Here is a 26,689-nt window from a genome sequence, read left to right as displayed (position 1 = left end):
AATAAATAAAGCAGGGGTCTTCAAACTTGGCCCTTTTATGACTTGTGGACTTCAACTCCCAGAATTCCTCAGGCAATGTGCCTGGCTGAGGAATTCTGGGAGTTGAAGTCCACAACTCATACAAGGGCCAAGTTTGAAGACCCCTGAAATCTTTTGAACAAAAAGACAACACACTGCCCAATCATTTAAAAAAAATACTGGAATGAAATTATGTTTCATCATAAAAACTTTATACATTTAAGATAACTGGTAAGGTAAAGGTAAAGGTTCCCCCGCACATGTGTGCTAGTCGTTTCCGACTCTAGGGGCCAGTGCTCATCTCCGTTTCAAAGCCGAAGAGCCAGCGCTTGTCCGAGGACGTCTCCATGGTCATGTGGCTGGCATGACTAGATGCCAAAGGCGCACGGAACGCTGTTACCTTCCCACCGGAGTGGTCCCTATTTTTCTACTTGCATTTTTACGTGCTTTCGAACTGCTAGGTTGGCAGAAGCTGGGATGAGTAACAGGCGCTCACTCTGCTACGCGGCACTTGGGATTCGACCCGCCAAATTGCCAACCTTCTGATCGACAAGCTCAGCGTCCTAACCCACTGAGCCACCACGTCCCTAGATAACTGGTATCCCCACCTATTTGTGATACTTGGAAAAGCCCATGTTAGGTTAGAATGCTTTTGTTCTTTTTTTTTATAAGTACTGTGGTTCTGCAAAAGGTAGGAAACACCCTCTCCCCCTGCCTATTAAAATAGATAGTTTGGCTAGTGCCAAGATAGAAGCCAGGGAATGGTTCAATGTCTTTTTTTAAAAAAAAAAAACCTTAGACCATTGAACACATGTACTAAATCTGTATTTTTTTTAAAAAAATGTGATAACTTTTATCTTTTGCTATATTTCAGCCCTGCCGTGGAAAAGCTCAGAGGCTGCATGGCAAGATTGCTGAGATTTTCCCATTTTGCTTCACTGGTTAACTTTTCTTGCTTTGACTGTTTTTAATCCCTCCTTCCTAATTAGCTAGGAACTGGATTTTCTTTACAGCACTCATTAAATAAGTTAATTAGGTAACGGGGGATTGGCAATTTTATCTGTAACAAGAGAGGTGTGGAATAGAAAATTGGAAGCCCAAATCGAGAATCGGAAGCTTACCACTTTTAACTGTCAACCCTTTGGAGATTCTGCTGGTCCTAACTCATCTGGAAGCAGATAGATAGATAGATCTATCTGGCAGAAGCATCATGTCCCAAATACGCCAATCATTATCAAGTATCTCCGTACCATGGAGGGGGGGGGGAAAACCCCTCACTGCCTGGAAAACGTGAACATTAATTAACATGGCCTCTCCTGCCTGTTCTTTGCTTCTGGTCTCTGATCATATCAATCCTATTTATCGTTTTCCTTTTACCACTTTTTCTTTTTCTTTTTTTTATAAAGATGGGCCAAAGGCCTGAAAAAGAGTTTAAAAGATTTTAGAAACTGCTTTTGCTTTGCTGACAAATTAAAAGGTGCATCCAAATAAAAAAGCAGCAAAAGTTTTAAGGGTACCTATTTTCCTTTTGTCACGGAAATGTTAAAATATTGTGTTCTTTCCGCTGCTTCTGTAGACAGACCCAGAAGTTCAGTTTTGGTTGGATATTTTTTTAATAAGATAAACAAATAGGAATACGCAACTGTATTATTATCAGGGATGGTTTTTTTAAAATGGGCAATTTAAAAATCTTTTCTACAAGTATATATATAAAAAAAAATCCTTCCCCCACACCCCATCCCCAATATAATTTATCTCCTAACCAAATAACATTCACTCATTTCTAAAATGAAGTTACTTTCCCAGTTTCTTCTTTTTCATTTCTGGTTCTTCATTACCACTGGATTGTGCAGCAATTCTGGAATAGCCTAATATCTGAAAAATAAGAAAAACCATGTTCAACGTAACTAAGGAAACGAGAGTTATCTGGTTATTTTTTAAAACTAGCTCAGGGCTTGTCAAGCCGTGGTGTGGGTACCACCTGTGGTACATTGGCACCTGGCAGGTGGTACGCAACCATCCTAGAAAAGTAGCAAGGGAGGGGAATGAGCTGAAACGGTGGCAGCACCACACAAGCCTGAGTGAGAGATGGCTGGAGCTGCAGGGCTGTCAGGGCTCAGCAGAAGCGCCAGGATCAGCGCCAGGCTCCAGCTGGAGCTCAGCGCTGATCCTGGCGCTTCTGAGCCCAGAAGAAGCGCCAATCTGCCGGAATGTTGCAGCATCTCCAGGGTCTTGTGATTTACATTCAGATGCTTGGCAACGGATTCATATTTATGACGGTCACAGTGTCCCAGGGTCATGTGAAGTGACCAAAACCTGCTGCAACCACCCAGCAGAGGAGGGGGGAATAAAAATCCACCCCACCCCCGCTGCCAATCCTCAACAGAAATGCTCACAATGAAAACCTTGGACAGGAGGAAGAGCGCCGCCGGGCAGGCAGGTGTTGTTCTGAACCAGCCAACTACCGGCCTTGTAATAAGGCAAACCCCTGTTCAAACAGTAGAGACTGGAGAGCGTCTGAGGCTGAAAAGCGTCTGCCAAGATTTATTACACGAACAACAGAACAAGAAACAAAACACTGGAACTTGAATCCTCAAGCGGAAGGGTTGCTTTCAGCAACCAGCCCTTCCCCAAATACTCCTTTTATTTAGAGTTCAGGGCGTGGCCTCCCTCTGCCTCCTCCCGAGGAGACCCGCAGCCTTTCTCTGCTTGATCCTGCTCGACTGCCTCCTGCGTCGGGCGTCCTTGAACAGGACCAGCTGTGGGTCATCATCCTCCGCACTATCGGGCTCACGCAGCTGAGAAGAGGGCCCCGGCTGGGAGCTCTGCCAAGCCTCCAAGCCATCATCAGCCAGTTCGTCTCCCTCCTCCCCCTCATCTGAGTCATCCGATACATCTGAGCCGGCTGCCGGACCCACAGGCTGGCCCTGAGTCACAACAGGTGTCTTGCTCGGCTGTGGCTTGGGGGGCACTTTTTTCAGTGCCATTGTAACTTCAAACACTCACTAAGCGAACTGTTGTAAGTCGAGGACTACCTGTACATCATCACTTTTTCCCTTTTTTAAATTTTTGGTTATCAAGTTTTTGACACCTTGCTAGGCGACTCCTGGTACTCTAAGGTTGCCATACCATAAAAGTGGTACAATGGGTGCAAAGGTTGAAAAGCCTTGAACTAGCTTACCAACCAAAGTTTTAAGATCTCAGATGATGAGGCCTTTGGAGAAGCCTCCGTTTGTAAGCAAAAGCATCCTTTAAAACCATTCAAAGTCACGGTGTTCCCCGCCCCCCCCCCCAAAAAAAAAAAAGCTTTCCAGGACATATTGTGCTATAAAGTTCCTAAAGAGACCGAGGACTGCTTCGGCTGCTTCTCCACAGCCTTCATCCATGTTCCCAGGAACCTACCTTGGGCTCTACCAGCGTCATGCGGATTTTCTGATGCTGAACGTTGGAAGAATCTAGCACGATGCTGACTTTAATCTTGTCAAACGTACAGAAAGTTGTGCCTTCCACGGTGAGAGAAGGAATCTATGGGAAAAGAGCACATTTGATATTTTCGGTTGAGGAAGCACAACAGGTAACCCCTTTGTGTCTTATGGCGACTGAGCCCCAAATTTCTGTTGCTAAGCCAGACAAGTTGTTAAGATGAGTTTTGCCCCATTTTATGACTTCTTGCCACAGCCGTTAAGTGAATCGGTACGCAGGAACGCGGTAATAAAGTGAATCTGGCTTCCCCGTGGATTTTGCTTACCGGAGAGTGGCAAGAGGCAATCACATGACCCCAGGACACTGCAGCCATCATAAATATGAGCTAGTTGCCAAGTGTCTGGATTTTGGTCACATGATGACAGGGACGCTGCAACGGTCTTGCGCCGCTTTTTTTTTGGTCATTCTAACTTCAAACAGTCACTAAACAAGGTTATAAGCCGAGGATTACCTGCACTTAAATTGTCGTAGAGTCCTTTGCCATATATTAGGTGTTTTAAGAAGAAGAAGGGGAAAAAGTAATTTTGCCTTTGCAAAAGCAAGCTGTACCTCCGCGTTGAATACAAGCCCTTCCTTAGCCTTGGCCTTTTCTTCAAAGAACACGGTGCCTTCCAAGCCATATTTGGGGATCAGAACCACAAGGGCATTCTTCCTGACAAACAGGATGTAGGCCTCTTCACTGACCTCACCTTTGTTTTTGAAAAACAACTGGAGGGAAAAAGAGAGTGTAAGCTGTTGATGCACAACACAGGTTGACATTATCGCCAAAGAAACAAAACTCATAAAAACACACACACACATGCACACACCATCACACGGATTCTGGCTCTACTCCAAACCCTTGAAAGCGCTGAATTACAACAGGGTCATCTCCACGCTACTTGCCATTCTGCTGACTGGCAACAGGTTGGTGGTGATCCTGTGAACAAGCGCACACAAGGGTTGCAAGGCCACAGGCTCTTTAAGCCTCTCTGGGGCCCTCGGGACTCCTGATTCTAACATTCCACATTTCCTAAACCTTCTGGAGCCGAGAACGGCTATTCACCTGGGTGTGGAAAGCAATAGAAGCTCTCTGAGCATATTGAGCCATTTTGTGTCGATAATTGAGATTTTTGCACAAATCCGCCAATTTATGTTTGTCGGTGAGGTCAGGGTAAGTACTGTCCACCCCGATAGCGACAGCGAGGAGTCGATGTACTATAATATCAGCATACCTGCAATGAGATAAATGAAAAAAAAATTGCACTGAGAATTAACCCACCAATATTTTTTTAGGGTACATCACCCCCACATCAAAAAGAGTTAAGGTTTTACAACAGGGGATTTTCCACAGAGACTCTTTAAGCCTCCGTGAATAGAAACCAAGACAATAGCTAAACAGATTTTTTTTTGGGGGGGGGGTTGGGGTCATATGGAATAACTTTTGGAAAGGGTGGCGGGGTAGGACAAACTTCCCTATTTTTGGGTAATCTCAAAATAGCAACTAAATATTCACTGGCAACTGAAGCTACGTTGGGATGCTGTTTTGTGGCCTTTGGTAGGGTAATCGAGAGACGGGCAGCTAAGAAGTATGAAATATAACAAATAAAATGGCTATCAAATCAGGCACTATAATCCATATCATGGCCTCACTTGATATTTGCTCTGAAGTAAGCCCATAAGCAGCCCTACCTACCTTCTGATGGGAGAGGTAAAGTGAGTATATATGGGTGACGCTAAGCCATAATGGTGGAAGTCGCTGTCCATTCCAGAGCAAAAATAAACAGCCTGCATCATGCAGCGGGTGGCTAAGATGCGCAAGAGGGTGTTCAGGTAGGGGAAAGAAGGAGACTCGGCTCTGTCAAGAGAATCGGCCAGGGATTTTGCAGAATCAGTTTTGATTTCCAAACCCTACAGCAGAAACAGAAAATAGTGTTTCAAAACATCTGAATTTTGCATAAATATCACAAATATTGATGGTGAAATGCAAGGCATGAACAGAATAAATGGAATGGAAATAGAATAGGAATAGAAATAGAATAGAGAATGGAATGGAATAGAATAGACAATGGAATGGGAATAGAAATAGAATAGGAATAGAATAGAGAATGGAATGGAATAGAATGCAGAATAGAATAGTGTAGAATATGGAATGGAATAGAATAGAACAGAATGCAGAATAGGAATAGAATAGAAAATGGAATGGAATAGAATAGAATCGAATGCAGAATCGAATCGAATCGAATGCAGAATAGAACAGAATGCAGAATAAGGATAGGATAGGATAGAATAATCGAATTGAATGCAGAATAAAATAGGAATAGAATGCAGAATAGGAATAGAAATAGAATAGAATAGAGAATGGAATGGAATAGAATGCAGAATAGAATAGTGTAGAATATGGAATGGAATAGAATAGAACAGAATGCAGAATGCAGAATAGGAATCGAATAGAAAATGGAATGGAATAGAATCGAATGCAGAATCAAATCGAATCGAATGCAGAATAGAATAGAACAGAATGCAGAATAGGGATAGGATAGGATAGGATAGGATAGGATAGGATAGGATAGGATAGGATAGGATAGGATAATCAAATTGAATGCAGAATAAAATAGGAATAGAATGCAGAATAGGAATAGAAAGAATAGAATAGAGAATGGAATAGAATAGAATGCAGAATAGAACAGAATGGAATAGAATAGAATAGAGAATGGAACGGAACAAAATAGAACAGAACAGAGTGGAATGGAATAGAACAGAATGCAGAATAAATAGAATAGCTTTATTGTCACTTTAAGTGTACACTAATCAAAATGCATTAAAATGAAATTTCGTTGCATTCAGCTCTCGAAAAAATACCATTATGCATATATCCAGATACACAGAGAAACATCACAGTCTAGTTCAAATGTGTGTGTGTGTGTGTGTGTATATGTATATGTATGTGTGTGTATATATACACATTCACACAAACACACACGGTGGGGGGAAAAATATCCATGCCAAGGAAGGTTATGAAACCCAGCACACAAAGGCAACAAAGGATCTAACGGGATCCAACTGTGCTGCACCTCTAAAACTACTACAAAGCCAAAGTTAAGGGAGAAACTTTCTCAATTGGCACAACTATTCCGGAGCCTCTTTTACTGGCCAGCAAGAATTTAGGGAACCTATTCACACGTGCAGAGCCTTCCACGCATCATCCCACCAGCAGAAGACCTTCTGGAGCAGCTTGCCTTAGACTTTGCAGCTTTCACCAGGATGTCATAATTGGAGGGTGGGGGAGCCGGATGCTTCCTCAGCAAGGCGTGCTCTGAAAATTCCTCGTTGATCTTTTGGGCAACGGAGATGTTAGCAAGGAGCATAAACTCTTCCACCATGGAGTTGGTCTCTCTGCAGAAAAGGAAAAAGGGGGGCTGGTAAGACTCCCAAGAAAACAGCCAGTTTTGACTCGATGGGTTTGTTTGTGCTCGAAGGAAAAGGAATTGAGAACGATAAAATTCCAGCAGGAGCACCCAAATCAGGAACGCCGCAGCCCCGTAACTGGACACTGATTGTTTTACGCGCTCTGGACAATGCAAAACCATCAAGGGCTGCCCGGATCCAATCAGTGGCACTAATTTCCTCCTTTCCCAGAACCTCAGTGGCAAAATGCCAATCTCAGGATGCCAGCCGTAGGCATCTGGGCCTTCTGGCTCTCCAGCACCCGTGGGAAGCACCCTTGTGTGTTTGTAATTGTTTAGGGATGCATCCAGTTTGGGGAAGACCACACTTAGAAAGCTGCTTGTTCCGTTCCAACCTTGTAAGATTGTCCTGTTCCTCTGCAGGGCAAGAAAACAGCAATACACAGTAAAGCATGGCTGCAATTTAGCAACTTCACCAAGGCTCCCATTCAAAGCTTTTCCAGCCAGCTTACGTCTTATGCCAACTGTCTTATGTCTAAGTCTATCTACCCATGTTGTATGGCTGTAAGAGTATTATCCTTCTCATCTTCTCTACTACCTGCTCTTATTGGCATCGTTATTATGATTATTACTACTCTGCCTGTACAGACAGCTTCTGCACCGGAGACAAATCCCTTGTGTGTCTAATCACGCCTGGCCACATAAAATATTCTGTTCTATTCTAACTCAGGGCTGTCTCCAATGATGTCAATACAAGAGCAGCAGAAGAGTTACCCTGAGAATGATAAAACTGCCCCTTGGACAATAACCAAGCATGCAATATTCACTGCTTTGTTACAGATACTCTTCCTCGTTTGATTCGGGCTAAAATTCACAGTGACCTGGTTCACGCCTAGCATTAAACCACGTCATTAGGTCTTCGGCATACCAGGGTCATCCCGAACATCATTAGGGATTGGCATCCTAAAGATTTAGGAGGAAGGACCCCCAGGTCCTGACAGATTTGATTCCCCTAAAAGAAAAGGACAGGCGCTCACTTGAGTTCCTTCGTCTGCAAATCAATCGGATCGTGGGTTTCGCTGTCAATGTGGAATCGTACTTCAGGGGAAGACAGAGTTAAAGCCCTACAAAATGAGAAGAACAAAGCAAAGGTTTTGCACAGTAACACAGATCTCTACCCTTATTGTGAAGCCACTCCACCACGCAATTCTGTGGGAAGAGTGGATCCATTTTAAGACAGGTAGGCATCTCTACCAGCCCTCCTGCCTTCAGAGATCTGGGTTCACATGGATTCATTCACGAGTGACACTCTGCCTTGCCAGGAGCATTTGTAGCAAAACCCCCAGGTCCCAGGAGATCAGTGGCTGGACTCTGATGCCTCTCAGAGAAATGAACTTATTTCCCTGGTCTAATCACATTAAAGGTAAAAGTTCCCCCGCACATGCGTGCTAGTCGTTTCTGACTCTAGGGGCCAGTGCTCATCTCCGTTTCAAAGCCGAAGAACCAGCGCTTGTCCGAGGACGTCTCCGTGGTCATGTGGCCAGCATGACTAGATGCCAGAGGCGCATGGAACGCTGTTACCTTCCCACCGGAGTGGTCCCTATTTTTCTACTTGCATTTTTACGTGCTTTCAAACTGCTAGGTTGGCAGAAGCTGGGACGAGTAACAGGCGCTCACTGTGTTACGCGGCACTCAGGATTCGACCTGCCAAACTGCCGACCTTCTGACCGACAAGCTCAGCGTCCTAACCCACTGAGCCACTGCGTCCGTCTAATCACGTTATTAATGCCCAAAGGATGCTCTGAGGCAGGCTGGCTCCTTCCTTCCTTCCTTCCTTCCTCTCTCCCTCCCTCCCTCCCACTCTCTCTTTCTTTCTTTGTCAGTCAGATCCCAAGGATTGCAACAAGCCATGAAAGAAAAACTCTTTTTCGTTACACACAGCCTGAACTACCTACCCCTTTTCTCGCCGACGCTTCTTAAGGATTTTGGCCAAGCTGTTCAGCCCACGCAGACTCATAGTAATGTCGTCCTTCAACGTGGCAGAGTCTATCTTCATTTGCGCCTCCGCATATGTAAGTGAGGCCTTCAAAGAACAAACAGAACAAAAGGATAACAAGGAATGTAGGGAAGGGAGGAGAATCTTGAAAGGAAATCGATTTCAATGGGACAAAAGTCAAACATGAGATTTCTGATCTCAGTTAAGAGACCTCATAGCCTGAGGCTACTCAATGTGTGATTGGAGAAACACACAACCATTTCTTTTTACTTTATTTTCATTCTGCCATTCTGTACCTCCCTTTTTATGGTAGTTATTTGTGTTACACAAATGATCGATGTTGCTTTCTTGTCCACTAGAATAAGCATTTAATCAATGGAACAGAAATGTACTGCTTTTTTTAAAAAATAAGATAAATAAAAGCAAATTAAACAGGTTTGACTCTTAAAGAACAGGGCATGGAAGAAATAGCCAACCTTCTTGTCTGGGTCTCTCCTTCAATAGTTTAACGAAGCATTTCCTCTTGAGCAGATAATTCCAATTTGTGAAGAGTATTTTCAGAGTGTGCAATCCAGATCTGAATGCAGAACATTCAGTATTTCTGCTTTATTTCTTTATATCCCCTTAATGAATGCAAGTTCCTTTCCGAGTTAATCCAAGTCCAAAATCAATTATCCCAGCACTGGGTTTTCTAAACAGCCACGGACATTTTAAACCCTACCTTGGAATTAATGACGCTTTTTGTAAATCTCGTCGCCAAGATTTCAGCATTCTGATTCATTTCCCAAATACAGGAAAAGGCAAGCCTAAGGAAAGGAAGAGAGTTACCGACAGAAAAGGAAAGCACACCACAAGACGTTCACACGTCAGCCAAGGACATTTCCCCCCGACCTCTTTCAGTCTGCCCTCCTTTAAGCTCCCTCCCTATCACACCACCTCCTAGCCCAGGGCTTTTCAATGGGTACCACCTGTGGTACATTGGCACCTGGCAGGTGGTACGCAACCATCCTAGAGAAGTGGTAGCAGAGGAGGGGAATGAGCTGAACTGGTGGCATCACCGCACAAGCCTGAGCGAGAGATGGCTGGAACTGCAGGCCTGTCAGTGCTCAGTGGAAGTGCCAGGATCAGCGCCAGGCTCCAGCTGGAGCTCAGCGCTGATCCTGGCGCTTCTGAGCCCAGAAGAAGCGCCGATCAGCTGGAATGTTGCAGCATCTCCAGGGTCTTGTGATTTACATTCAGATGCTTGGCAACTGATTCATATTTATGACGGTCACAGTGTCCCAGGGTCATGTGAAGTGACCAAAACCTGCTGCAACCACCCAGCAGAGGGGGGGGGGAATAAAAACCAAACACCCCCCACCCCATCCCCAATCCTCGACAGAAATGCTCACAACAATGAAAACCTCGGACAGGAGGAAGACCGCCACCGGGCAAGCAGGCAGGTGTCTTGCTGGGCTGTGGCTTGGGGGGGCACTTTTTTCAGTGCCATTGTAACTTCGAACAGTCACTAAGCGAACTGTTGTAAGTCGAGGACTACCTGTACTTCATCATTTTTCCCTTTTTTTTGGTCATCGAATTTTTGACACCTTGCTAGGTGACTGGTGGTACTTGGATGTTGCCATATCCTAAAAGTGGTACAATGGGTGAAAAGGTTGAAAAGCCCTGAACTAGTCCCTGAGCACCACAGACTTTGGGGGTTGAGCCTGGATCTCTTGTGGGGGGGAAGCAACCGCTGGGAGAGCCCTATGCTGTTAACAAAGCTGCTTCCAATCTACAAAGAAATGGGAGTCAACAAATTCAAATTCCCATCGCCCAGTATGCTCACACAGAGAAGGCCTCCTCAGGGTACCGTCAGCTAGGCAATGTCGGCTGGCGACCCCCAGGGGGAGGGCCTTCTCTGTGGGAGCGCCAGCCCTATGGAATCAGCTCCCCCCTGAGCTTCGGATGGCCCAAAACCTCCAATCCTTTCACCGCGGCCTCAAAACACTCCTGTTCCACCAGGCTGACCTGGACTGACAGGCATTTTAATTAATTATATTTAGAATTTTTAATTTATTTTTTAATCTTTAATTTTAATTTATTGCACAGATGATTTCAATTTTATTTTTATCTTGATTTCTGTACTTATATGTTTTGTTGTTAGCCGCCCTGAGTCCTTCGGGAGATAGGGCGGGATATAAATCCCATCAATAAATAAATAAATAAACAGCTCAAGACTGGCCTCTTTAACAATTACCTGTCCACGTTGGATCTTAGTGAGCATAAGTTGGAACTCAGCAGATCTGGAACCATATCAATCCTCTGCAAGAAACAGAAACGGGACTGTGCTCTAAACACTTCCAAAGTGAGCTGACAGAGATGGTCAGGCAAGCAAATGCAATCCTTTCCCACTCATTCAAACAACTGAAACGCACAAGGGCAATAGGAGCTTTGCATCCTAAATTTTAAGATGCTTGGAAATTAATGGAAGATAAGAATGTCATATCGTATTATTAATTAGTTGATGTAAGATGGCGAGAAATGGAATATATTCACATAGACGAGATGTGTATTCTGAATATTAGACTTTGTGATGTATTGCGATATTGGGAACTCTGGTTGCTTAAAACTTGGAAACTATAAACATGAAAAGTTAAGTTAAATATTAGTGGGAAATTAAAAATTGGGGAAAACTAATTAGGACATTGTTTGTCTATAAAGGCAGAATGTTAAAATAGTAAGGACATGTAGAAGCCAAAAATTATTGATAAATGTAAGAATGTCATTTTTATTTAATTGATTTAATAAGAATTGTATTAGTCTAAACAGGAGACAGTAAATACTAAGGGGAAAAGAGAGGAAAAACGTAATGTAACAGCTTGAGATTTGTACTAAAGATTCTTCTGTGTCACTGTATTATCGATTAAGCAAGCTGCCATGTGGCTTTTCAAATACTCAAATGTAAAATTAGAAAATCAGTAAAACATATAATAAAAAACAAGCTTTGCGTCCCAGCTTACTCAAGGAGGTGGGGTGGGAGAGCCACGCTTTAAGCAAGAGAAAAAAAACCTCTCCAAAAGTTACCTTTTCACACAGGTACACGGTGGTGCCCCTTTTGGCTGACTCTTGGTCTAGAGCATTTCCTGGGCGGATGAAGTGGCTGACATCTGCAATGTGCACCCCAACCTGGAAAATGGAAAGATTCTTTAGCATTTAGGAAAGTTTACAGCTTTTCCTGAATTTCTGACTATCTCAAGAGCATTGTGTGAAGTTATCTTCCTTTGCTATCTTTTCCAAGAGCCCTGGTGACGCAGCGGTTAGAATGAAAAATGGCAGACTAACTCTGTCCACACTCTGGAGCTTGATCCTTCACGTTTACAGTTTTTATTCATTTATAATATAAAATACAAAAGCAAATAGTAGGGGGGAATAAGGGAGGGAACGGGGAAAGGAGAAATGTAGAAAAGAAGGGAAAAAATAAAACAAGGCATTGACTTCCAACTCCTTCTAGTGCTGTAGAATAAAACAGTAACGTGAAACCTCAACTTTTTCCTTTTACATAATAATATTATGTAAAATATTAGGAGCCTTGGTGGAGCAGTGGGCTAATGCCTCCTTAAGTAACACCAGCTGCCTGCAATTAGTGCAGGTTCGAGTCCCACCAGGCTCAAGGTTGACTCAGCCTTCCATCCTTCCGAGGTAGGTAAAATGAGGACCCAGATTGTTGGGGGCAATAAGCTGACTTTGTAATAATGCCGCTTGGGGTGTGTGTGAAAGCCCTAATAAGCAGGCATATACATAGAATGAAGGCTACTGCTAAGCTTGTAAGCCGCCCTGAGTCTTCGGAGAAGGGCGGGATATAAATGGAATTAAAAATATATATATATTAGTCATTTCTATAACAAATCTATCTAATCAGCAAAACCCAAAATCAAAGCTTCTTTTTTTTTTCCACCTCAAGCACAAAGTCCAGAAGCGGTTTCCAAGTAGAAACAAAAGTACTTATATATATTTTTTTTCTTTGATCAAAGCAGTCAATTTAACTATCGTCAACTTTTGCAGCCATTCGTCCATTGTGGGGATCGAAATGTCCCTCCGTGTTTTGCGCATAAAGTAATCTTGCTGCCCGTCTGGAGCTTGATCCTGACCGGCTCAAGTTTGCTTCAGCCTTCCATCCTTCCGAGGACGGTAAAATGAGAACCGAGATTGTTGGGGAAAATATGCTGACAATTTACAGAGAATGCTGTAACGCAGGGGTCCCCAACCCAAAGACCAGCATCGGGGCTGCGGCCTGCCAAGAACTGGGCCACGCAAGCAAGCAAAGCCCCATCCCCGCACACACGCAGGATGCAGGCAGTGTGCGAAATCACACACCCAGGTCTGCAGAAAAACCACTCTCCATGGAACTGTGCCGCGGCGCCCAAAAGGCTGGGGGCCACTGCTGTAAAGCCCTACGCAGCGGTATACAGGTCTAAGTGCTATTGCTATTCCTACCAGGCCAATCCCATTTTCTATCCCTGATGTTTTTGCTCCTTCACTGCAGGGAGAAATCAGGATGCTCAAGAAGAGCTCCATAAAAAGATGAAAATGCACACCAGCCTTTCAAAGACCCGTGAAAGCACTTGCCTCCAGGTTTCCATTTTTCAGCTCTCTGCAGTGCAACGCATCATCGATATCGGTACATCCAGGAGGATCCACGCTGCACACACACAAGTGCCTCAAGTCCTCTCTCTGCTTCATATCCTGAAAGTTCATTTTCAAAAAGAAGCTCATGTCATTGGCAAAAGTGCTGTGAGAAAAACCACCAAGACTTGCTACCTCTAGCAGGACAAGTAGATTCTGCAACCGCATTGTTCCTTATGCCATTTGTCTTGGAAACTCGCAGGATTCTTTTTTCTCCTCACGTATACATATACTAGACTGTGTTGTTTATCTGTTTCATCTCTCTCTCTCTCTCTCTCTGTGTGTGTGTGTGTATGCATAATTTTTTGTCACGTAGTGTATATGGGAGGTGGTTACCCTTTGAGAGCTGAATGCAATGAAATTTCAATTCAATGTTTGCTGATTAGTGTACATCTAAAATGACAATAAAGTTATTCTAAGTCTAAATCTAAGTCAGGGGTAGGCAACCTTGGCTCTTTTATGACTCGTGGACTTCAACTCCCAGAATCCCTGAGCCAGCATGGGGGAACTATGGTCCCCTCATGACTCGTGGACTTCAACTCCCAGAATTCCTGAGCCAGCATGGAGGAACTATGGCCCCTTCGTAACTTGTGGACTTCAACTCCCAGAATTCCTGAGCCATTCCCTTTCCCCCTCAGCATGGCTGGCTCAGGAATTCTGGGAGTTGAAGTCCACGAGTCATAAAAGAGCCAAGGTTACCTATCCCTGCCCTAATGAATGAAACAGAAGACAAATAGGCCCATCATATGTCTGTAACATTACAGAAAGGTGGAACACAAAGCATATCTGAATGAAGGCAGATTAACATTTGGATTGAATGAATGAAAGTAGACTGATTGAATGAAGGGGAATGAATGTTTAGGTTTAATGGTGAATTTAAAAAAAATGTATGCCAGAAAATATAAACTGTGTGGTGATAAAGAGATTTTATTTAGTTATTTTTTTAAAAGAAGCTACTAGGCTGTTTGGAGGCCCACAAATAAATCAGGGTGATGACTGGTAGTGTGTACTCAGAAGAACGTCTGTTTGTTTTCAATCCTTGGTTGATGTGTAAGTCTATTTACGCATACGAGTCATGAAAGAGCCAAGGTTGCCTACCCCTGGTCTAAGTCTAAGACAGGTAGTTCACAATCGAGCCCAAAATTTTTGTTGCTAAGTGAAACATTTGTTAATTGAATTTTGACTCATTTTACGACCTTCCTTGCCACAGTTGTTAAGTGTATCACTGCAGTTGTTAACTTACTGGCATGGCTGTTAAATGAATCCCGGCTTCCCCGTTGACCTGAGTTGTCAGAAAGCCCCAAAAGGGGATCACATGACCCTGCGACACTGCGACCATCACATGGTATATGGTATAGGGTTTCCTGCCTGAGCAGGGGGTTGGACTAGATGACCTCCAAGGTCCCTTCCAACTTATTATTATTATATATGAATCGGTTGCCAAGTGTCTGATTTTGGCTCACGTGACCGTGGGGGTGCTGCAACGGTCGTTTAGTCTGAAAAACGGTCATAACTCCCTTCTTCCAGCGCCGTTGTAACTCTGAACAGTCACTGAATGAACTGTGGCTAAGTTGAGGGCTACCTCTACAGATTAGATTCTGCTGAAGGCAGTTCTGTCTCCCTAAAACCAACCGAGTAATTTTGTGGCACCTTAAAAGTCTAGTAAAGGCATCTTTTTTATGTGACTTAAGAAGCCACAAAATTCTCCCAGGGGCTTGTAGAAAATTACAGCAAGTCACGCCAACCATATGTGAAGAGCAAAATGCAACCCAGTTCAAAAACAAACAATTACCACGCAACAACAACAAAGACAAGATGAAATTAAAAGGATGCCCTACAAAAAAGGTGTTAAGGAGACACAGTGTCCTGCAATAGCTCACAACTTACAACAACTGCTGACTCTTAAGAGGAGGGGCGGATGGATGCCTAGATTTCACGCTATCGGCAGAAACTAGAGACCAAAAAAATAAACCTATAATGCTATCGGCAGAAAATAGAAAATGAAGTAAAAGTCAATGGCAACCAACATTTTATTCTGTATGAAGCTGGAGGAAAAACTATCCCATAGCTGAATGTGTAAAAAAAAAACAACCTTTGGGCCATGGCAGGAAATAAAAACACATTCCTTCATAGACGTCATTTCTCGGCAATGAAATGTGACCTGCGATGGAATAAAATTCTATGGGTGATGCGAAAGTTGGTGGGTTTGCTTGAGGATGCTGGGCCTCCTACCTCGTCAGTGATGCTCCAGGGCATCTGTGGCAGGAAACTAAGAACCGCTTGAGAAAAGGGCTGGTGGGGGACGTCATGTTCAAGCAGCAAGACTTCGGTCTCCGTCTCCTTATCACCAGCTGCTCCCAAATTCTTTACAAAATGTCCCTGAAACCAATGTGCAACTTAATCAGAACTATAAAAAAAGAGATGATTTTTGAGGGGGGGGGAAGGGGAAGAGAGAATAAAGAATAATAAAGACAATTGACAGAATAGTATTTTTTTTTTTAAGAGGCCATCCCACATCTGATGGGAGACTTACGGGAAGATCTAAATTCTAGCCGAAAATGCCAGAGTTCTGTGTCATTGGGAAGACCTTTTACAGGTTGGGCTGTTAGTAATTTTTGGGCTTTTGCTGAAGGTTTGGAACCAGGACAAGAAGGACTTGGGTTCCAGGGCAAACTGGATCACAATAGTGATGAATTCAAGCTGGGTTTGAGAAAAAGAAAAAAAAGGTACGAGAACCTCCCGTTTGGACTACTGTAACGCTCTCTACATGGGGCTGCCCTTGAAGACCACTCGGAGGCTTCAACTGGTGCAGAATGCGGCCGCGCGAGTTGTAATGGGGGTCTCCCGATACTCCCATGTAACACCTCTACTCTGTGAGCTGCATTGGCTTCCGGTTGCCCTCCGGGTGAGATTCAAGGTGCTGGTTATCACCTATAAAGCCCTACATGGCATGGGTCCGGGATATCTGAGGGAACACCTGCTGCCGGCATAAAACGCCCTTCGCCCAGTGCACTCCCACAGGGAGGGTCTGCTCAGGGTCCCGCCGGTAAGAGATTGCCGGCGGGTGACACCCACGGATAGGGCCTTCTCGGTGGGGGCACCTGCCCTCTGGAACCAGCTGCCGGTGGAGCTGAGAACTGCCCCCGATCTCCGATCATTCCGCCAGGGCCTGAAGACCTGGCTCTTCGAGCTCTCGGGCCCAAACTGAGGAGAAATTTTTAATTTGGGGTTCTTTTTAATTTGAGTACAGGGTCAATTTAATATTTTTTAATTTGGTTCTTAATTTTTGTATTTGGGATTTTTAATTCCCTGTAAACCGCCCTGAGTCCTCAGGGAATAGGGCGGTATATAAATATAACTAAATAAATAAATAAATAAATAAATAAAACTGCAAAAAAAGGAGATCTATAGGCAGAGATTCTCCAGATTTTTTTTTTTAAAAAAAATCCTATGACTGACCTTTGCTGGTGGCTCTACCTGGGCATGTCCTGTTACTTTCTGTGGCACTAATCTGGAAGTGGCTTGTCTCTTACCTTTTTCCAAGATTTCCCCTCCCTCCCAATTTACTAGCCTACCACCCGGGCATCTCCTGACGATCTCCCATTGAACGATGGTTAAAACAAGTGCAAAATTTTGATTGCCAGCCAAATCTGACCACACATCTTCTGCTTTTTCTTGCAAAGGGTCAATGATAAAAGCCGTAGAGGCCGCAGTGATTAGAACGTAGCACTGCAGGCAAACTAGGCCCGAAGCCAGGGGTTTGATCATGACCGGCTCAAGGTTGATTTGGTTGAATCTTCCGAGGTCGGAAAAATGAGGACCCCGATGGTTCGGGGTCAATATGCTGATATTTGTAAACTGCTCAGAGTGTGCTGTTAAAGCACTATAAAGGTAAAGGTAAAGGTCCCCCCGCACATGCGTGCTAGTCGTTTCCAACTCTAGGGGCCGGTGCTCATCTCCATTTCAAAGCCGAAGAGCCAGCGCTTGTCCGAGGACGTCTCCGTGGTCATGTGGCCGGCATGACTAGACGTCAAAGGCACACGGAACGCTGTTACCTTCCCACCGTAGTGGTCCCTATTTTCCTACTTGCATTTTTACGTGCTTTCAAACTGCTAGGTTGGCAGAAGCTGGGACGAGTAACAGGCGCTCACTCTGCTACGCAGCACTCGGGATTTGACCCGCCATACTGCCAACCTTCTGATTGACAAGCTAGCGTCCTAACCCACTGAGCCACCGCGTCCCTTAAAGCACTATAGGGCGGTGTATTTATTTATTTATTATTTATTTATTTATTTTATATACTGCCCTATTCCCGAAGGACTCAGGGCGGTTTACAGGTCGAATTAAACAATACAAATAAATACAATTAAAATAGAATTAAATTAAGACTAGCCCACGATTAAAACAAATTTAAAATTTAAAATTAAATTAAAACCCCCTCAGTTCAGGCCAGAAAGATCAAATAACCAAGTTTTCAGGTCCCGGCGAAACGAGCGAAGGTCCGGGGCAGTCCGAAGTTCCACCGGCAGTTCATTCCATAGGGCAGGCGCGCCCACAGAGAATGCCCTCCCCCTCGGAATCAAACGCCGGCATTCCCTAACCGGCAGAACACTAAGGAGGCCCTCCCTGTGGGAGCGCACAGGACGATGGGAGGCTGATGCTGGCAGCAGGTGCTCCCTGAGATAATCTGGACCCATGCCATTTAGGGCTTTATAGGTCATCACTAGCACCAGCACCTAGTCTATGGCTATCTGTTCATCTTCAGCAACTAAATAAGCCTCACCGTGTTTCATTTCCAACTTACGTTAGGATATCGGGAAGTTTTAGGCCACCCGTCAATAGCCACAATAATTCTTTGCCCTTCGAGGATGGATGCCTGCCTGGTTTCTATCCGAATTCGAGGAATTCTTCGGTCAGCTGGCGTGAATAAATGCCGCCTGGCCTGGCAAAGAGCAAGGACAAAGGGTTTTTTTTATTACAATGACAAACAGTTGCCAAATCAAGGGCGTGACTTTTTCTTCCTACCTCTTTAATGCGTGACTTAGACAGCATGCCACAGTACGGTCTCCAGTTTCTTTTGATAATCCCCACAACTCTGCCGGTTGGGCGTAACATTGCTGTATTCAGCGAAGTCTTCGGCTAAGGGTTTAAGAACATATAGCTGCAAATGGCAAAGATTTCAGCATATTTGAAAGAACATTCGCAACAGAGATATATTGTAGAATGGAGAAGATGGATCGAATATATTCAGAATAAATACGGGACTAAAAAGTTTCATTTAGCATTTGAATAAGTATTGGTTTTATACAATGTATTATTAGTTATTTGTTAGTGATATAGTTATGTTTAAAGGGAGTTAAAGTGCGATAGAATTTAATGTTTTATTTTAGCCTGTTAGCATATTTTACCTTAAGTTTGTAAAGTTTATACCCTGTATTCAGCTCTGGGAAGTCGGGGAAGCGGGGAGGGTAAGGGAGGGTAAGGGGGAGGGGACGGGGAGGGAGGGAGTTTTTCTTTTAAAAAATGTACTGTAAAACTTTTCAATAAAAAAAAGAACATATAGCTGCAGTTGAGAATCACCTGGACATACAGGTAGTCGAATCAGTTAAATTTCTATATCCGTTAAATCTACCGTGTTTCCCCCAAAATAAGACCCGATGGGAAAGTAAGCAATAGCATGATTTTTCAGGACACTAGTAATATAAGCCCCACTCCGAAAATAAGCCCCAGTTAAGATCATCAGGCAAAAGGACACATTTAGTACCGTATTTCCCCCCAAATAAGACCTAACCAAACTGGAAAATAAGCCCTAATGCATCTTTTGGAGCAAAAATTATTATAAAAACCGGCCTTATATTTGGGGAAACACGTTATATTTATTGCGCTCAATAGTTGTAAGACACGGTGTATCCTGCCCTGGTATCATCTGCACGCCACTCAGTCTAAGCAACAATCATTAAAACCAGCATAAAACAGAGTATCTCGAAAGCACTTGAATTATAAAAATTATAATTAAAAATTATTTTAAAAAAAGAATTTCGAGAAAAAGCAGGAAGGTAGAGCAGATGAGACATTTTGTTAAATGTAATTGCTTGTGGGAGTAGCTGGTGAATGACAAGGGGATAAAAAAAAAGCTAACTCATGGAAAAGCCCCTTTCTCTCCCGTCTGCTGCCAAAAGGCTTCAGTCACGGCCGATGACAATGGACAGGCTTTAGAGGACATTTCACAGCATCCCAGGTTAGGCTGGATTTGGGGATTCCTTCAACCACCGAGAAACCAAACAAACTGCCTTCCATAGCAGGAAAGGCAAGGACTGCAGGTCAGCAAGGCATTATGACATCATTTCCTACATGCATCTTAGAACCTGGGTTCTCTGGAGCCCGCAATAAAGCTGGTTGTATGGATTTAGCACTAGGGCAGCTTCAGGAATTTACTGGGCGTTTCTGCTCCTGCCAGAGAAAAAAAAATAAAAATGCAAACGGCTTCTGGCCTTTACAGTTACCAAATTGACTGGACTGTATACAGCATGAGCTGGACTTCAAGAGGTCCAGCCTTCACAATAGCAAGTATTTCAAAAGAGTAAAGTTCTGCGTGCCAAATCAAATTCTCTCAGAGAAAAGTTTGCGGTCGTTCAACAGTGGAAGTGAATAAAACTTCCACCGTCTTCTGGTCTGCTGTTTCTTGGCCTTCACAAGTTCTAAAGCAGGCCAAGCCAGCCTACAGAACACCCTGGGAATAAGACTGGCCCGAGAGAGACCTGGGTTCAAGTCCTCTTTCGGTTGTGGAAACTCCCTCCTAAAGGGAGGGCAGGATTTAACACTTAAAGAAATAAGGCTCTGAAGAATAAAGTCAGGTACAGCTTCAAAGCCATAAAAGCTAGAGCTTTGCTTTTGGAGAGGAAATGCTCACAGGGCAACACCATGATGTAAAAAAAGATGTTGAGACTCTAGAAAGGGTACAAAGAAGAGCAACAAAGATGATTAAGGGACTGGAGGCTAAAACATATAAGGAACGGCTGCTGGAATTGGGTATGTCTAGTCTAATGAAGAGAAGGATGAGGGGGGACATGATAGCAATCTTTCAATATCTCAGGGGCTGCCCCAAAGAAGAAGGAGTCAAGCTATTCTCCAAAGCGCCTGAAGACAGGACAAGAAGGAACGGATGGAAACTAACCAGAGAAGCAACCTAGAACTAAGGAGAAACTTCCTGACAGTTAGAACAATTAATCAGTGGAAAAACCTGACTCCAGAAGCTGTGAATGCTCCAACACTGGAAGTCTTTAAGAAAAGATTGGACAACAATTTTTCTGAAATGGTATAGGGTTTCCTGCCTGAGCAAGGGGTTGGACTAGATGACCTCCAAGGTCCCTTCCAATTTTATGATTATTTTGCCCCATTTCAAAAAGGGACGATGCTTCTTCCCAGATGGACAGCAAATGGGCAGCAAATTCCCTAGCGCCAGGGGTGGGCAACCTTGGCTCTTTTAATGACCTGTCGGCTTCAACTCCCGGAATTCCTGACTCAGCATGGCTGGTTCAGGAATCCTGGGTGTTGAAATCCACAAGTCATAAAAGAGCCAAGGTTGCCCACCCTTGTGCCTAGCCTCTGAAACAGAACCACCAACGGACAGATTTCATTGCAAGAATGCAAAGGGAAAGCACAGAAGCAAAGAAAGCCGTACATCATTTTGACCTTCCTCTTCTTTTTCAACATCCTCTTCCTCATTCTTGGTCTCATCGTCCAGCAGGACCACGGAGGACGGGGCAGTCCAGGCGTCCTTGGAGAGCAGTTCCACGGCGACGATATCCTCATGCACAGCACGATTTAGGTGTTGAAGCCCTTGTATTATTACCTTAATGGGAAGCAAACAATCAGGCTGAGGTGCCAATGCAGGTAGTCCTCGACCTATGACACAGACTGGAGCCCAAAACAATTTATGTTGCTAAGGTGAAACGTTAAGTAAAATGCAGCCCATTTTATGATCTTTCTTACTACGGTTGTTAAGTGAGTCACTGCAGGTGTTAAGTTCGTAACACCGTTGTTAAGTGAATCTGGTTTTCCCCCTTGACTCTGCTTGTCGGGAGGTCGCAAAAGGGGATCGCGTGACCCCGCCACTGTCTTAAATAGGAGCCAGTTGCCAAGCATCTGAATTTTGGTCACGTGACCGTGGTGGCGCATCAGCTCCCTCTGGTCCTGGATGAAGCGGATTATTTAGACCCGTACCAATCGGGTTTCAGGCCCGGGCACAGCACGGAGACGGCATTGGTCGCGCTGGTGAATGATCTCTGGAGGGCTCGGGACAGGGGGCATTCCTCTGTTCTGGTCCTATTAGACCTCTCAGCGGCTTTTGATACCATCGACCATGGTATCTTGCTGCGGCGTCTCAGGGGATTGGGAGTGGGAGGCACAGTTCTTCAGTGGTTCTCCTCCTATCTCCTGGGACGCTCGCAGTCGGTGTTGGCAGGAGGGCAGAGGTCGACCGCGAGGTCTCTCATTTGTGGAGTTCCTCAGGGGTCGGTCCTCTCGCCTCTCCTGTTCAACATCTATATGAAACCGCTGGGTGAGATCATTCGTGGCTTTGGAGTTGGGTATCATCAGTATGCTGATGATACCCAGCTTTTCTTTTCGACCCCAAACCACCCCAGTGATGCCCTCACCGTGATGTCCCGTTGCCTGGAGGCGGTTCGGGTCTGGATGGGGAGGAACAGACTTCAACTCAACCCCGACAAGACCGAGTGGCTTTGCATACCTTCATCCCGGGTTTATTCGGACATTCCACCTCTCGCTATGGGGGGCGAATTATTACCCCCCGTAGATAGGGCTCGCAACTTGGGAGTCCTCCTAGATTCACGGCTCACCCTGGAAGACCACATAGGAGCTGTGACTAGGGGGGCTTTCGCCCAGGTTCGCCTGGTGCGCCAGTTGCGGCCCTATCTAAGCCGGGATGATCTATGCACGGTCACTCACGCACTCGTGACCTCTCGACTAGACTACTGCAACGCTCTCTACATGGGGCTGCCTTTGAGGACCACCCGGAAGCTCCAACTGGCACAGAATGCAGCCGCGAGAGTTGTGTTGGGAGTTTCCCGATACTCCCATGTCACACCTCTGCTCCGTGAGCTGCATTGGTTGCCAGTTGTCTTCCGGGTGAGATTCAAGGTACTAGTTATGGTATTTAAAGCCCTACATGGCAGGGGTCCGGAGTACCTTAGGGAACACCTGCTGCCGGCGTCAACTTCCCTCCGCCCTGTGCGTTCCCACAGAGAGGGACTCCTCAGGGTGCCACCGGTCAGAGAATGTCGACTGGTGGCCCCCAGGGGGAGATCCTTCTCTGTGGGCGCCCCGGAGCTATGGAACCAGCTACCGGTTGAGCTCCGGACAGCGCCCGATCTGCGCTCCTTTCGCCGCAATCTGAAAACATACTTGTTCGATCAAGCCGGCCTGGCCTGAGGGGGGATAGGTGGGGTTTTTATCATTTTTATTGGGGTTTTTACTATGTATCAATTGTATTTTAATCAGGCATGTATTTAATTATCTTTTAATTTTTGTAAATTTCTGTGTTTTATTCTTGCCCTGTACACCGCCCTGAGTCCTTCGGGAGAAGGGCGGTATAGAAATATTAATAAATTAAATTAATTAAATTAAATGTTGCAATGGCCCTAAGGGCAAAACGTGGTCATAAGTCCCCTTTTTCAGTGTCGTTGTAACTTCGGTCACTAAATGAATTGTTGTTAAGTCGAGAAATACCTGCACTTGGGAATGACATGCAAAAGAGATGCATTCCAAAAGTCCTGAGCTAAAGAAAGACCCAGTGACCTCAGCTACAAAGTGGTTAATATTAAAGATGACCCGATGTATTTAAAACAAAAAATCGTTCAGAGAGGCTCTTTGTAGTATAACTAACTTAAGAGGCCCCTAAATCTAGAAGCCAACTTTAGCAAGTAGAAACTGTAAGATGCCAGCATGTTCCACCTGATTCTTAACTGTCGGGGGACCACGATGATTGTTTTTAACAGAAACCTCACAGAAATGCACATTTTCGGTGCCCACCTTACTCTTCATTCCAACACACAAGATTTCAGAGATGATGATCCCTGGAATTCCTACAAAGCTTCCTGTTTCCTAATAAAGAAATTTGCAGCCAACCAATGCACCAAACCAACCTCTCTTTCTTCGTCATTCCCATGAATCCAGACCGTGGCTTCCAAGTAATTGTCTCTGTTAGCTCTGAAGGTGCCCTGAAGGTAAAGGCCGGACTTAATGCCCTGCTGCAGTTTGCTGAGTGGCAGATGCTCCGGAAAAATGATCTTGCTGCTTTCAATTTCATTCTGTAAGAGAGATTTGAACTGTGGCAACACGGACTGCATTTCGGGGTTCAACACAGAAGGGAACATGGTGTTTTCAGTCTCCTTATAAACCAGGGGTCTTCAAACCTGGCCCTTTTATGAATTGTGGACTTCAATCCCCAGAATTCCTCAGTCAGGCCCGCTGGCTGAGGAATTCTGGGAGTTGAAGTCCACAAGTCATAAAAGGGCCAGGTTTGAAGACCCGTTAAAGACCCTACTGCCAATATTCACTAGGAGAACAAAAGATAACTCTGGCAGTTGGAAACATACCTCTTCATCATTCAGGCAAGCAAGCCGGTCCATAAGTTCAGGATGGCCTGTTAGGCTCTTTATGTACTCTTCACCTTTAAAAAAAAAAGCCCAAGATTTGCACTTTGAGAAATTAAATTCATTTACACAGCAGGAAGTCTCCTTCGTGGAGAACAGAGAGCACCAGCACACATTTATCACGCAAAAGAATGAATGTATGGAAAGTTTTTAAAAAGTAAAAGTAGGAAGAGAGGCCAAAATGGGAGGTTGGTTCCCAGAATTCTTGAGAGCGTTTTAAGCCCAAGAGGAAGATTTGCTCAGCCATCCCCGAGAAGGAAAAAACCAAAGAAAGGCAGGCCTTGCCAGATGCAGCTGGGCCCTTCTGAGGCTCTTAGGAAATTATCCGTAGCCAGGAAAGGTCAGAAGGCCGGACTTACAGGTAAATGTGGCTATTCCCTCTTCTACAGCTTTCTCTTTATTTCTGCGGTCATTTGTCAGCAAGATGACCAGGATGCTTTCTTCCCCTTGTGATTTTCTCAAGTGCTCCTGATACCACTTGGCTGCAAGCCGAATAGCTCGGTCATTCCGATCATTTGCATTTTCTCCTCGTTCTTGTTCTATGTAGGTCTCTCTGGAAACAGAAAACCAGAGGGACGTTTTAGAGATGCAAAAACACACCTTGATTTGTTTTATACCTTCTTCAGTAAAAACAATGCCCCCCCTTCCCCCTACCTCATTGACCAATGGCTAATGAATTGTGGGAGAGCCATCTAAGGGTGAAATGGAACTCAAAAATGACCATTTAATCGAACATTTAATGTACCGGCACATCAAAAGAATCAAGCTGGCACCCATTCTTCGGGCTTTAATGCCACAAGGGGAATTTGCACAGCTTTGATGAAAATCTAGCTTCATCTCTAACTGCTGAATTATTGAAATATCATTGTCAGAAACTCCAAATCAGAGTCAAGCATAGGGTGCCACCGGTCAGAGAATGTCGGCTGGTGACCCCCAGGGGGAGAGCATTCTCGATGGGTGCGCCAATCCTTTGGAACCGCTTACCAGCTGAAATCCGGATGGCCCCCAACCTTCGCTCTTTCCGGCATGATCTAAAAACTTATCTATTCCAACAAGCCGGCCTGGCCTGATGGATTTGGGTTTTAAAATTTTCTCACTTTATTGCTTTATTGTATTCTTACTTTATTGCTCTGTACACCGCCCTGAGTCCTCCGGGAGAAGGGCGGTATATAAAACAAACAAACAAATAAATATGCAATGTAAAAAGGAACTGCTGGGTTGTAGTCAAAAATATTGTAGTAAAGCATTAACCAAATAGTGGACTTCACGAACTACAGATCTGTGGACCAGCAAGAAAAAAGTTAGGAAACATTGATAACTTTGCCAAAACATCTGCGCCAGGTAATGCAAATCAAGCAATTGCAGAAATCAGGCATTAGACTGGCAATTTTATGTTAGTTCATTTAATCAAAGCAAAAAGATTAGAATGAAAAGAAAGGCAGATCCTCCTAATTCCCAACTGGTCAGAAAAATAACTTTCCATCACGTAGAGATGGTAAGATATCACAGATACGGAACAAAGTACAAAGAATTATTCATAGGCACATCAGTCATAGGAAAAGTGTCAGAGGCAGGTGTGGGCAGGACCCATAACTCTGCCTTCACACCATGACCGAGCAGCTCCTTTTGCAGCAAATGGTTTTGAGCAGACAAGAAGTTTAGGATCCAAGAAAAGATTCCACGTTATCTCTGAAGCAAAGTTTTTCTGGGTTGGGCACCAACTCCCAGAATCCCTAAGGCAGCTGGGGATTCTGGGAGTTAGCCTCCATGCCTCTTAAAAAGCCCCCGAGGCGTTGCAGTGTAAGAGGTCAGGTTTGGTAGCATGAAGCTTGGCGGGACCCACTTGTGATGCTCATTGGCGAAGGCATAGAAGTGCTTCTCCGGGGTAGCAATGGCGTCCTTGATGCGCCCGTAGACGGCTGCACTGCGCTTCCGCACCTCCTGCAGGACTGTCTGTGGGATGATGGCATTGCCAATGGCCGCATCTTCCAGCACATCAATCTGTGGAGGAGGAGGAGGAGGAGGAGGAGGAGGAGGAGGAAGGAACAAAGAGGAGGAGGAAGGAGCAAAGGGGAGGAGGGAGGAGGAAGAGGAGGGAGGAGGGAGAGGAGGGAGAGGAGGAGGGAGAGAGAAGTCAACCTGGGAAAAGAGGCCACGCGGAGAAGCCCTCCGAGGGAGACCCCGCCTCCAGGCGCACCTGGTGCAGCACCACGTTGGTGTCCAAGAGCAGATAGTGCGGCCGCGGGACGAGAGGGCTGGCGGGGGAGCTGGGAGCGGCCTGGAGGCCGCGTTGGGGGGCCTCCCCGTCGCAGAGCGGGCAGGCCGGCACTCCGCAGGCCACGTCGTCGCGCAGGTAGTGCTCGCGGACCACCTTCAGGACGGCGCCGCCGCGCGTGCGCTTCAGGAAGGCGCGCGAGGTCAGCATCGCTCCGCCGCCGCCGCGGACACCCCAGTTCAGACCGAAGCCCAGC

At 45.1% G+C, this 26,689-nt stretch overlaps 3 protein-coding genes across 5 annotated transcripts in view; 1 reads left to right on the top strand and 2 right to left on the bottom strand.

The window, feature by feature from the left end:
• The window catches only part of BORA (BORA aurora kinase A activator), a 12,009-nt gene extending 11,005 nt beyond the window's left edge, over positions 1–1,004 (top strand). Inside the window, exon 12 of the transcript XR_014492484.1 lies at positions 893–1,004. The gene's annotated coding sequence lies outside the window, so the exon portion shown is untranslated. The remainder of the gene's footprint in view (positions 1–892) is intronic.
• DACH1 (dachshund family transcription factor 1) overlaps positions 1–26,689 on the bottom strand; it is an 806,874-nt gene that overhangs the window by 651,991 nt on the left and 128,194 nt on the right. The gene's annotated exons all lie outside the window — the stretch shown is intronic.
• On the bottom strand, positions 114–26,689 carry DIS3 (DIS3 homolog, exosome endoribonuclease and 3'-5' exoribonuclease). 3 transcript variants are annotated; one of them, XM_083362313.1, is made up of 21 exons: positions 26,416–26,689; positions 26,062–26,219; positions 24,578–24,771; positions 24,162–24,235; positions 23,709–23,873; positions 21,227–21,397; positions 18,571–18,684; positions 18,350–18,487; positions 15,778–15,924; positions 13,489–13,605; positions 11,947–12,048; positions 11,120–11,184; positions 9,605–9,689; positions 8,843–8,970; positions 7,925–8,011; positions 6,720–6,876; positions 5,177–5,391; positions 4,547–4,715; positions 4,051–4,209; positions 3,421–3,543; positions 114–1,893 (listed from the first exon to the last, which is right to left on the bottom strand). In XM_083362313.1, exons 1-21 carry the CDS (start codon positions 26,641–26,643, stop codon positions 1,813–1,815), a joined length of 2,877 nt encoding a protein of 958 aa, XP_083218439.1. In that variant the 5' UTR covers positions 26,644–26,689; the 3' UTR covers positions 114–1,812. The 3 variants fall into 3 exon arrangements, with proteins under 3 accessions (XP_083218439.1, XP_083218440.1, XP_083218441.1); XM_083362314.1 differs by lacking the exon at positions 13,489–13,605; XM_083362315.1 differs by lacking the exons at positions 15,778–15,924; positions 18,350–18,487; positions 18,571–18,684 and having other exon boundaries at positions 1,598–1,893; positions 26,416–26,659.

This window comes from Vipera ursinii (assembly GCF_947247035.1).
Source record: "Vipera ursinii genome assembly, chromosome: 4".
Classification (NCBI taxonomy): Eukaryota; Metazoa; Chordata; class Lepidosauria; order Squamata; family Viperidae; genus Vipera; species Vipera ursinii.
The sequence above is the reverse complement of the archived record's forward strand: the minus strand, read 5'-3'. Positions and strand labels throughout refer to the sequence as shown.

Excerpts from the sequence above, each read along its gene's own strand:
- DIS3 (XM_083362313.1), bottom strand. The coding sequence starts at position 26,643 with ATGCTGACCTCGCGCGCCTTCCTGAAGCGCACGCGCGGCGGCGCCGTC. Across the intron at positions 15,925-18,349 it reads AAACTTCCCGATATCCTAAC|GGACATTTTGTAAAGAATTT; the intron begins GTAAGTTGGAAA and ends CATTGGTTTCAG. Across the intron at positions 13,606-15,777 it reads CCTGGAGCATCACTGACGAG|GATATGAAGCAGAGAGAGGA; the intron begins GTAGGAGGCCCA and ends ATGAACTTTCAG.